The sequence below is a fragment of the Triturus cristatus genome, chromosome 3_2 (assembly GCF_964204655.1).
Source record: "Triturus cristatus chromosome 3_2, aTriCri1.1, whole genome shotgun sequence".
Lineage (NCBI taxonomy): Eukaryota > Metazoa > Chordata > Amphibia > Caudata > Salamandridae > Triturus > Triturus cristatus.
The window spans coordinates 634,557,997-634,570,781 of NC_140584.1; the positions used below are offsets into that span (position 1 = coordinate 634,557,997).

Genomic DNA, 12,785 nt, shown 5'->3' on the forward strand with positions numbered 1-12,785 from the left:
GGAAGGCCTCCGAGTTTCGTAACTTTCTTTTATTTTATGGAATGCCTGTTTTAAAACATGTTTTAGATAGATCACGCTATTTACACTTTTGTGTACTTATGAAAGCAATTCATAAGCTATTAAATGATGACATTAGCCAGGAAGATTTAAATATAGCAGAACAGTGTTTACTATTGTTTGTGCAACTGTTTAATGATTTATATGAAAAAAGATTTTTGACAATGAATGTTCATCAATTGGTCCATTTAGTGGACAGTGTAAGAGCAGCAGGGCCTCTGTTTACTGCTAATTGTTTTGTTTTTGAAGATCTTAATGGTTTCCTTTTACAACATGTGCATGGTACAGTAGGTATAGAAACACAAATTCTAGATGCAGTAAATATGATACAAGTAATACCTGTGTTAGTGGAAAATCATTTGCCACACTTCAATCGGCAAAACAGATTTACTCACAGCGGCCAGTAACCTCAGAAGACACTCTCTTCTATAATGACAATTTTTTATTAAAGTCTGCTTTCTACGCCAGTCACTTTCAACTGAACATTTCCCTTAGATTGCCTAGAGGTTTGTGTTTTGAGATTAGGATGATATCAATCGTCCAATTTACAGAGACACTAAGATGCAGTTAATAGTACTTCAGATGGCTCTTCTTTCTTTTTAATGCAAGAGTGTGAAAGAGGCTACCTTGCAAAGAGTATGATCTGCTCAGCATGATTTTCTTTTTACCCTGCTACTTTATTTCTTGTGATAGTTTAGTTAGGCAAGCCCTTTATAGAAGGAACATGTAAGTATTAAATTATTGTTAGCTATGTACTTAATATATTACTTTAATCGTCTTCAAATTCATGTTCTGCGGAGACAAAGCATTGTGTTTTGTAATTAAATGGTGCAGTAAGTTTAAAGTGCTCACAAAGTTATATTGACCAGTTTTGAGAATACACTATTAACATAATAAGTCACCAAACCAGCTTCTATGATTTGCATGAAGCCAAATCAATACCACCTCACTCAACCATCTGGAGATTATTGTACCAAAACACTATTTGTTCATTCTCATGTCCCTTCCTAACAGCCATGCATATGTGGTGAATGCACACAAGACACACAAGAATTAATGCTGTGGGTACAAGAATTGCTAAAAAAGTGAGGGACTTTTAGAAGTCACAAAAAATCCTGTGCTACACGTTACCAAGTGCAGAATTGAATTAATTTGTCCTTTTTCTACATGAGAGTAGACAGAACATTTCATTAAAGAAACAGATGACATCATTATACAACATGCAGCACCAAAGAAAGTAAAAGTAGGATCCTTGCAGACTTCAGGCACAGCAGATGACATTATCCCCAATGGTACAGTATGAAATTATAAACTCCTTTTTATACCGCTTGCATTAACAATTTGATGTCTGAAAGTATATACTTTGACAGCACATCACTTGCGAAAATGAAGGCCCTCATCAACCCACATTGAGTTTCTGTCACAGGAAATGTAATTGGTTACTGACGTACAATACATTTACAATCTAATTAACCCTATTTTGCTTACTAAATGTACAATGACGTACTTTCTTTTGTCATAGGTATTCATACATCACCTTCTGCAGAGCATACAGTGCATTCAGCCAACTGTCCAGCATTACCAGAGTATACCCCACCAGTAGAGGACACAGATGAAGATCCAATTGATGCTGTTTGGGATACGCTTTGTAGCAGCTTAAAAGGTGAAATGGATGCTCAACTTAAAGATGATTTAATTAATGACTCGGATTCTGGTTTTGAACAACTTTTGGAACAAGTTGGATATACCATTCAAAATGAGTACGAAGATATTCAAGTTTGTTCTGATCAAACTAATACCACAGATGAATCATCACCTATTTTTGAGGGCTCTAACAAATGCTTAGGGGTCGTCATACTATTGCTTTGTTGCTTTATTATTCGTTTTCGCTTGAGTGATGAGGCAGCTGGCTATATGCTGAATCTCATCTATTTGCTCTTGCCATGTGATAATAGAATGTTCCGAACTATGTATCACCTTCACAAATATATCAAAAAAAGTGTTAAGGCCCCAAATATTACTTACTATTGTGCCACTTGCTATACACATGTTGATAAAAACACTCAGACCTGTACTAACCAACACTGTGGGAAAGATTTGAGTCCAAGTGAATCGGTGTCTTATTTCATTCAGCATAGCGTAATTGCACAGTTACAGACTATGTTTAGGCGGAGACATTTTACAGAAAAGGTGAGGAAACATCGATTTGATCACTATATGGAGAATGAGAAACAAACAATGAAAGATGTATATGATGGAGAACTGTATTTGGATTTATTCAAGAGTGGATTCCTGAAAAACCCTAACAGCCTTTCATTTGCAATGAACACAGATGGTGTTCCTGTATTTAAAAGTTCAAAAATATCAATGTGGCCAGTGTACTTAATGGTAAACGAGCTGCCTGCATCCCAAAGAAAGCTGCGTGAAAATATATTACTATATGGTATTTGGGTTTCTGCAAAAAAGCCAATAATGTGGTCTTTCTTAAAACCATTATATAACGAACTTGCACAGCTGGAAAGTGGAGTGTCATTTAAAGATCACAACAATTGTAGTTTTACTTGCCACGCTACACTTCTGACAATCACATGTGATTTACCAGCTCGTTGTCTTGTTTCAAACAGCACCCAGTTTAATGGGAAGTTTGGGTGCTGGCATTGTTTACAAGAGGGTGAAGTCACTGTTTCAGGAAAAGGGCACTGTAGAGTATTTCCCTACAATGCTGAAAACCCAAAAGGGCCACCAAGGACACTTGATACTATTAAATCGGATGTAAACAGTGCAATAGCTAATATTGAGAGTGGACTTTCCGATTACAGTGTAAGAGGGATCAAAGGTCCCATGTGGTTCATGTTTTTGAAACATTTTTGTGTAAGCAGAGGATTTGTGATTGATTACATGCATGGTGTATGTAGTGGCATTATGAAATTGTTGATGACCATCTGGTTCACTAAAGAATATAAGCACCATTCATACTCTTTTTATGAAAAAGTCAAAGTAGTTAATGTCTATTTGAAACAGATAAAACCCACACTGGATGTTAGTAGAGTTCCAAGGTCTGTTGATGAACTACCATATTGGAAGGCCTCCGAGTTTCGGAACTTTCTTTTATTTTATGGAATGCCTGTTTTAAAACATGTTTTAGATAGATCACGCTATTTACACTTTTGTGTACTTATGAAAGCAATTCATAAGCTATTAAATGATGACATTAGCCAGGAAGATTTAAATATAGCAGAACAGTGTTTACTATTGTTTGTGCAACTGTTTAATGATTTATATGAAAAAAGATTTTTGACAATGAATGTTCATCAATTGGTCCATTTAGTGGACAGTGTAAGAGCAGCAGGGCCTCTGTTTACTGCTAATTGTTTTGTTTTTGAAGATCTTAATGGTTTCCTTTTACAACATGTGCATGGTACAGTAGGTATAGAAACACAAATTCTAGATGCAGTAAATATGATACAAGTAATACCTGTGTTAGTGGAAAATCATTTGCCTCCTGATAGTGTTGAGGCAGAATTTTACCAGAGTATGATGTGTTCATATAAGAGAAACAGACAACGATACTTAAAACTAGAAAATTGCATTTATAGCGTTGGTTCGACATACCCTTACAGCTTAACAGAGAATGAATATGTAGCAGTAACTCAGATCACTCATATTTTAGGCTCTGATGTAGTAGCCTATAACAAAATATTTTTAGAAAAAAGCAATATTCTTGTTTACAGCTCAAATTACACTCGTATTCAGAGGAGAGACCAAAGTGTAATAAAATATGAAACAGAATCCGGGGTGTTTGCCTATGGCAGGGTCACTAGATTCATTCAGTGTAAGCAGGCAGACGTTTCTATTAATATAGCACTCATGGTTCCACTTAAGTGTGAATCCTATGACATCCGTGAACCAGTTCATCTGGTAGTAGTAGATAACATCATCACAGCTATCAGGATATCAATGATAAAATGTGCCTGTTTTTACATTCAGGTAGAAAATGAATCATTTGTTAGTGAAATGCCAAATCTGTTTGAAATAGATTAAGGCAAATCATGATAGAAAGTTCTCCTACATGCACGTCTCTTTGTATAGCGCATTTGATTAGAAATCATCTTGATAAGCATTCTTAACATGTGCCCCAAGGACACCTAGGGGCCCGCAACACCTATGAAGGGGTCCTAGACTGCTCATAAAACATAGTAATGTTGGCCAAATAATAACGTGTATAGCAATATAGATGCAAAATGTACAACTGAACATAATATGCAGCATTTATTTTTGTTATGTTATTTAGTTTATCCGGCCGCATATTTTCATACTTCATTTTCACTTAACTTCAGTGACCATGCATATAATGCCCAATGTTCATCTTCATTAATGTTATGCATTGGTCTTTTTACAGTGGATGCTTATTTTACCTGCCTTGTACAAAAAGAAAGTGACAAAAATAAATACATGTGTTAAAAATAACCACTGACTTATACACTGTTTGCTAAAGCACATTGTATGCTCTGTTGTGTATAATAGAAAACGTATATGTCATTTTGCGTTTATCACACTTTCCACTTTGTATAATGCGCAAAGCGTCAGTTCCACATCATCATTTACACAAGTGTTGAGCACAAAAAAACTGATTTTTGCCATAAAGCGTTACACCAAAACCTTTTGGAAAGACACTTCTCTTTGTAAAAGCTGTTTGTAGTTTACCCAGTTTGTCTCCTTCAAAATTACTTTTAGCCAAAATTTTGTTCCACCAGATCCCTTATATTTAAACTTTAAAGGTGTGTGAAGTTCACAAGGATTATAAAGTTTTAGAAAACTTTAAAAAGGTGGAAAGGAAAAATCTTCACCAGTTTTAATCACTGGCCTCACTCTTCTCAGCTCAAGTAGCGGGTAGTTTCGCTTAGCGGAAATATATATGTATTGGCACTGAGCGAACTGCTGGTGAAATATATCTGTATTAGGGGACATTTCCCTTATTTAAAAGCAAAAGAACCTAACCTAAGACTTAAACACAGACACACAGTACATGTGATCACGGTTCCTTCTTGAAGAGATGGAGCAATGTTATGAAATGTTAGCACACTCGCTTGGCACGCCTGCGCGGCAGCCATAGACAGGGCCGGACTGGGAACCAAAACCGGCACAAATGTGCACACTGGTATTGTTGTGAGTACGGAAGATGAGACTTGCTACTAGTAACAAGTGGCCTGCCCCAACATGTCCGTAACCCTAAAACTACCCCGGACCACTAAAAATAAACCTACACCCCAAAACCTAAACCTAAAACATACCCCTGCACCCCAAAAACTAAACACACCCTGAACCCTAAAAATACCCCAGCACCCCAAAACCCAAACATACCCTTAACCCTAAAATTAGCCATGACCACTAAAAATAAACCTGCACCCCAAAACCTACAACGACCCTGAACCCTAAAAATACCCCTGCACCCCAAAACCTAAACCCACCCTGAACCCCCAAAATACCCTGGGCACCCCAAAACCCAAACATGCCCTTAACCCTAAAACTACCCCTGACAACTAAAAATAAACCTGCACCCCAAAACCTAAACCCTAAAAATACCCCTACACCCTAAAACCTAAACCCACCCTGAACCCTAAAAATACCCCAGCATCCCAAAACCCAAACATGCCCTTAACCCGAAAATTAATCCTGACCACTAAAAATAAACCTGCACCCCAAAACCTAAACCCACCCTGAACCCTTAAAATACCCCTGCACCCCAAAATCTAAACCCACCCTGAACCCTACAAATACACAAACACCCCAAAACCTAAACACACCCTGAACCCTATAAATACCCCAGCACCCCAAACGCCTTAACCCTAAAATTACCCCCGAACCCCAAAGCATATAACCCTACACTCCAAAACCCAAACCCTATACATACCTTATACTTACATATAAATCACATATGCTTCTACCATTCATGCATTTACAACAAATTGCGTTGTAAAAGCATGTGTGGTATATGCATTGTAATGCCATGCGTTGTAATGGCATTGCCGAGTAATGGTAGTTGCATTGTGATGGTATGCGGGGTGATGGTAGTAGCGGTAAAAGATTAGTTGTAATGGGTGTTTACCTCTTGCACTAGAAGTATAATCATTCTCAAAACATAAGGAGCAATTTCATCATGTTAAGAAGAAATGATGCTTGTGGAGATTTGGATGTTTATTTTCCAATCATCAAGCACAATTGGATCTTATGAAGTAATCACATACTCATTCTTAAATCCTCCTGAAGTCATCAGGAAGTCACACCTTGTGAAGTCATCGCATACTCATTCTTAAGTCTTCCCGAAGTCATCAGGAATAGTCACACCTTGTGAAGTCATCGCATACTCATTCTTAAATCCTCCTGAAGTAATCAGGAATAGTCACACCTTGTGAAGTCATCAGATGCTCATTTTCACGTCATCCACAAGTCATCGAGCTCAAGTTTCTAAACTCTGCTGATGACTTCAAGAGCTTGATGATGTCTGATGATGTGAAAATGACTTCTAGAGTAGTTGGATGATCATCCAATGACTCTGGGATTGCTTCTAAAGTAATCCTGTTTGACCTGGGGAGTCAAAATCGGTGCGATATTACAAAAACTGCCGGCGTTGACGCACTTGGGCTGCAGTGAAGCTCAAGGCCTTTCGGCGATCCTGACCACCATCGCGGCCTGTCTCAGAGAGGAGAAGCCTGGTGGATGCCCTCTCCGACGAGTGCTGCGTGCCCCGTGAGTGGTATGAGCGGTGTGACCGGCTGGACTCCGGCAACGTGTAGGTACACGGCGCATTAAGCAGCTGCGGCCGCGAGGTGTCATGCGGAGCTATGGACCCGGGCCAGGAGCCCCCCTGCAGGTGTCTGCGGAGCACGCATCGGTGGCTGCCCACTCCCATCGGAGGCCACTGAGCAAACAACACGCACTTTCCCCGAGAGGCGGCTCCCCCAGCAATTGATCATCAGAATGAGGCCCTGGATGCAGGCTAGTGGTGGTACGTGTGGGCCCTGTGGTGAGCATCACATGGGGACTCCGATAGCTTTAGGTCCCCATGGGCACAAACGACCCACAGGAGACAGCCGCTTAAGGCTCGTGAGAACACGTGCGCCCCCTGGAGTGTGCCCATATTCCTGATGAGCCAGGTCATCTCTCGGGTGGACATAGCAGCATGTGCTCACATAAGTTGTCTCTTTAGGGTGAGGGGTGTTACTACATCGAGGCCTCCATCGAGTGGGTGACAGTCACATGTTATACGTGCGGACATGGCACGAGAACTGTGCGAATTGCGGCGCAAGAGCTGAGACTGATCCCATGGCCTAGCACAGTTCTGTGATCCTAATAAGCCTGAGTCCCTGGATAGCTTTGCCTTGTGACGAACGAGAAACCGTGCGCAGCTCATTCAACCTGTGTTCAGCTTCACATCATGGGCAAAGCAGATAAGCTCTAATTCAAGCTGCAAGGGACCCCACTCTTACTGAGCAAGACAATGTCTTGGACGACCCGGAAGCAGGGGCAGATATAGATGTGAAGCATGCATTCCGCACTATACAACAAAGTTTCTCAAAAATAGACAGTAAAATTGATGCACTGTCTCTTAGAATGGATCGCATGTCAGAACGGCTGGACAAGCATGGGGAGCGGCTTGATACTGCGGAACAACGTGTTTCCGACATGGAAGATGTTATATGTGCTGATGCAGAGACAGACAAAAAAGCGAAGGCAGAAGATGTTGAAGCAAGGTGTGGCTCAGTCATCCAATATTGGTAATATGGAGCAGTATGTGGAGAAACTGATTGTCACACTGCTGTGTCGGAACACCTTCTCTGAGGTTTTTATCATAGAATGAGCGCTTCGCTCATTGGCACCCAGACTAATTCCCGGGGCATCCCCTCGGCCTAAGATTGTGCGATTCCTGAACTACAGGGACCAAGACTCTGCCCTGCGTAAGGCCCATGAGCTGGCATCTCTGCATCACAAGGGAACAGATATATCTTTATTTCCTGATTTCACATTGTAAGTTCAGGAGGCACAAAGGCTCTTCATCCCAGTAAAAAAGAGAAGCTCTGGCACTTGAATCTAGAATACAGCATGCTCTATTCCGTGAATTAAGAATCAAACTGGACGGTAAGGTCCACTTCTTCACTGACCCTAAAGCTGCCCTGCGCATCATCAAGGACAGAGAGCAGCGCTTGAGATGATGAGGTTCACCGATGGCCTCGCAGCCGCGTGCGGAGGATTCATCAAGCCTTCACGAAGAGCAAGGGCAAGAAGAGTGACTGCGAAATCTGTACTGCTGTGAACACCTCATGGAGTATCACAAGACAATATGAGAAACTAGGGCGACATGATACGTTGGGGAAGTAAGCATAGTTAAATCATGACACGTCTTGTACGAATTAATAGGAGATGGCTCGATCAATGATCCCAAGAATAATGACTGATTGGTTGATGCAGGAGCACCTCCCTGGGTACATAGACTATGTTATGCAGCACCTCACAGGGATTCCAGTTTCAACTGTTTGTGAACTTTAGTGTAGACATGGTGGCGGAGGGAACCAGAACTGATGGAAACATCTGCCCCAAGTGTATCACACTATCAGTATTCTATTTTCTGGGTTTACTGTTTGTGTTTAGGGGTTGCGGCGGGCCGGGGGTATGCAAATAGCCGTGACTTTTGTGGGTCTTCATGGCGTGAGAGGGAATGTTTTCTTTATTTACATGTATGAGTACATTGGTATTATTTCGTTATGTTGTTTCCGCACAGTGTACATAGTAGGCAAGGGGTATAGTCTACCACAGTGGTCACTCCCATCGCATGGCCATTGAAAGGGTGAGACCACAGGGTCTTCAACTCATTACTTGGAATGTCTGCGGCCTAAATGATGGTAGAAAAGTCAGAAAAATAGGTGTTTATTTAAAAAGACACTCTGTGACAGTTGCAATTTTACAGTAGACACATCTCACACCAGAACGTAGCAGAGATGTGCATCGTAAATTGCAAGGAATTTGCTTTTCTTCGGATCTCACATCCCGTGCTAGGGGGTCCTGTTATGGACCGATAGAAAGGCAGGGGTGGGGATGACAGGCTTTTTGAGTGATCCACAGGGCAGGTTTGAGGTAGCTCATTGCAAGAAGGGCAATCTGAAATTCATACTAGTGGGAGTATGTGACCCGAATTATGATGATCCTCAATTCTATAATTCACTGGTGGCTAAACTGATACAATGGAGGGGTATCCCACAGATATGGGAGGACTTTTATTGTATTTTAGATCCAATTTTGGGTAGGTCACAGGGCCCTCCCAGACGCCCAGTGCCCACATCAGTAGCCTTACAGAACATCATGCATGCAGACAGCCTCCTAGATATCTGCAGACACAGATCTCCGCAGAGTGGGGTTATACACATTATTCCTCCATTTATGACACCCATACCTGTATAGATTTCTGGGGGGTTAGAGGCAAGGGTACTCACCTGTGAACATCTGTGCTACAATGCTCTGCGTGTCCCGGCATTCAAGTGGTGCTTCCCTCCTTACACTTTACTTTATACAGTATTTAAAGAGGAGCTGGCAATGGAGATAGAAGAGTTCTTCTCAAATAACATTGGCTCCATACAATCATTCGCCACAGTCTGGGAAACATTTAAAGTTTATTCTAGGGCGGTGGTAATTTCAAAGCATGCAGGAGTGCTCAGGCAGGTTGGATCTCTTAGAAAAGGAAATTGGAAGAATAGAACGTGCTCTGTCTGAGACCGAGAATGCACAAAGTGCCGCACACCTCAAACTAAACTTGGCGGAGTTTCAGGATGCCGCTAATGAAGAAATGAAACACATGAGGCAGTATGCAATGGCACGTATTTATGGGGAGAGGGATCAACCAAGTGCCATGCTGGCAGGATTGCTGAGGCCCAAGAGGGAATTAGATAAAATGGTAGGCATGACCGATGACAACGGGAGTCCGCTTAGCACCACTGAAGATATGGTAACACACTTATGCTTCTATTACCAAAATTTATACACCTCCCAAATCCCAACTGATAGTGCCGCCCTAGAGGAATATCTGTCATACATTAAAATCCCGTGGCTAGTGACCGAACATAGGGGACATTTAATGGCGTCATTGACAGCCGAGGAGCTACAAGGCATGTTGTTTGGGATGGCAGCAGGGAGGGTCCGGGGAGGATGGTCTCCCGGCGTTCTTCTACAAAGAATTTCTAGATGTACTGATCCCTCACCTCAAAAGGCTCTATGAAGAAATGGGGGAGTCGGGTATCATGCTGCCCTCTATGCAAGAGGCTATTATTGTCACTTTATTAAAACCAGGAAAATCACCAAGCAATTGCTCCTCATAGAGGCCCTAGTCATTGCTCAACGTGGATGCGAAGTTCTGCGCAAAAAGTCTAGGTAATAGGCTGGCCCCCCTATTACCTGGCAATATACGACCAGAACAGGCAGGGTTTGCCCCAGTCGTAACCTATACCACAACCTGATAACCCTGTTTGGTGTAGTGCAGAGACTGAGTACAGAAGTCAAAGCTGCGGCAGTGTTTCTCGACACCGACAAAGCTTTTGACTCTGGCGAGTAGGGATTCATGTTTGTGGTACTGCGCAAGATTGGAGTTGGAAATATATTCCTACATTTGGTATCAGTAATGCATGCATCGCCCACAGCCAGAGTGAGGATCGAGGATGTAGTCTCCCAGTCATTACTCATTACACGTGGAACACGCCAGGGGTGCCCCCTGTCCCCGCTTCTGTATGCAATAGTTGCTGAGCCCTTGGCTTGTGCCATTTGTGAATATCACACTCGACGGGGGATGGGATTCCCCAGGTATACCCTTAACATTTCCACCTACGTGGATAACACTTTGCTATATATCTACGATCCAGAGGTACATTTGTCCCCCATAATATGGGAGGTGGTCCAGTTTGGTGGGTATTCTGGTCTACGAATAGATTGGAATAAATCTATCATATTCCCCCTCACTCCGGTCACCACGGAACCCATCATGGAGTTCCTGCTGCGCTGGACCGCAGAGGGGGTGCGGTAATTGGGAATTCAATTTCACACTAACCCTACCCTTTTGATCCACGGTAATGCCACACAACGACGAGTAGAAAATGTAGATAAATGGATAAAGCTCCCGCTTTCATTAATGGGAAGAATAGCTATTATGAAAATGGTAATCCTACCAAGATTCCTCTTTCTCTTTTAGAATATACCTATTCTCTTACCCAAATATCTATTAAACATCTGGCGGACACAACTGATATGACTTGCATGGGCCGGTAACCAGCCCTGAATACGGTGGGACTCACTCACTCTGCCTTATGAGCTGGCAGGTTGGGTGTTCCGGATTTAGAAAAATATTATAACGCGGCTTATAGTATATTCGCCCATTATTGGATTCATGGTTCATGTTAGAATCCGGGTTCTCTGGTTGGCACAGGTAGGTACTTGTGTCAAGCAGGGAACCGTTCCTCTAGTCAGGGTAGGGGGTACACTCCAACAATAACCCCTGCTCACCCTCTAGGTAGCTTGGCCCGAGCAGAAAAGGCCTATCTCAGAGCGTTCAGGTTAAGCATTTGTGAACACACACACAGTAACTCAGTGACAACCCCACAAATGGACTCCACACTGGAATATAGAAAAATATTACTTTATATATGTAGTTTAGGCTTAGCACAAGACCAGATAACGTAAAAACAGCCCACAATACTTATTAGACAAAGAGTTCTTGGTTTTAGCGTAGATTTAAAGTTCTGTGCGCTTCGTTCCTGTCCGTACGCTTCGTAGGCGGTAAAAACTGCTTGGGAACGGGTCTCACACGCACTGTAGGCACTTCGGGATGAAGCGTACACCCTACGGTGCGAACAGGCACAGTAACTTTACTTTTTGGTGAGTTTGTCACGGATGCTGCACTGACAACAAGCGCGATGTACGGTGCGTTGTCCTCCTGGTGCGATGCGTACTACGGTACGTTAGACCTTGGTTGTGCAGGGCTTCAGGGGACAGTGCGTAGGTACGGTGCGTTCAAAGTTCGTCGCGGCGTTTGTGCCGTACCATGAGATCGGCAATCTTGATTCGAAGTGCTGGATACAAGCGAACAGTACGCTCCGCACAGGGGAGACGTACGCAGCTACCGTACGCACCGTAGCCTTTCCAAAGCAGGGAAAAGGAGCGTACGCCGGCAGTACGGTTCATAGGGGATAGTAGCAAGTACGGTTCGCAGCCCTTCCATTACGGTGCGAGCTATGGCTTGTAGGGGCCTGTTAGTCGTGTTGCTCAGGCCGGACAATACCTTCCTTTGCGGTGCGAGCTACGGCTCGTAGAGGGGCCTTAGTCACGTTGTTCGGGCCGGACAATGGGATACCAGCTTTCAGGGGGTACGCTGCGATCAGCAAGACATACGCAGCAGTTCGAGTCGAAGATGCGGGCAAAACAGTCCGATTTCCAAGGCGATCACAAGTCGGTGAAGTCCACTGGTCCTGGGACTTCGTTCAGGGGGCAAGCTCACTCACAAGCCCTTGGAGATCTCTCAGCACGAGTCAAATAAAAGTTCCTTGAGTCTTTTCTTCCTCTTCTCCATGCAGCTTTTCCAGTTCCTTCAGGTCGTACAGAGGTTTCTTCTTGGCAGGACAGGATCTAGTTTCTTAGGAGCAGGGGTCCTACATTTATACCCCAAATCCTTTGTTCTCTCAGACCAGGGGGGCCCT

General features: G+C 42.9%; 1 protein-coding gene across 1 annotated transcript; it reads left to right on the plus strand.

The window, feature by feature from the left end:
• Positions 1-221: 221 nt before the first annotated feature.
• LOC146857870 (uncharacterized) lies at positions 222-4,098 on the plus strand. Its single transcript, XM_085647077.1, has 3 exons — positions 222-257; positions 1,235-1,349; positions 1,580-4,098. Exons 1-3 carry the CDS (start codon positions 222-224, stop codon positions 4,096-4,098), a joined length of 2,670 nt encoding a protein of 889 aa, XP_085503203.1.
• Positions 4,099-12,785: the final 8,687 nt, after the last annotated feature.

What these genes read in the sequence shown, in the direction of transcription:
- LOC146857870 (XM_085647077.1), top strand. Translation starts at nt 222, where the DNA reads ATGAATGTTCATCAATTGGTCCATTTAGTGGACAGT. An exon ending in TGGTCCATTTAGTGGACAGT is followed by an intron (nt 258 to 1,234) that starts GTAAGAGCAGCA and finishes ACATGAGAGTAG; the next exon opens with ACAGAACATTTCATTAAAGA. An exon ending in AGATGACATTATCCCCAATG is followed by an intron (nt 1,350 to 1,579) that starts GTACAGTATGAA and finishes CTTTTGTCATAG; the next exon opens with GTATTCATACATCACCTTCT.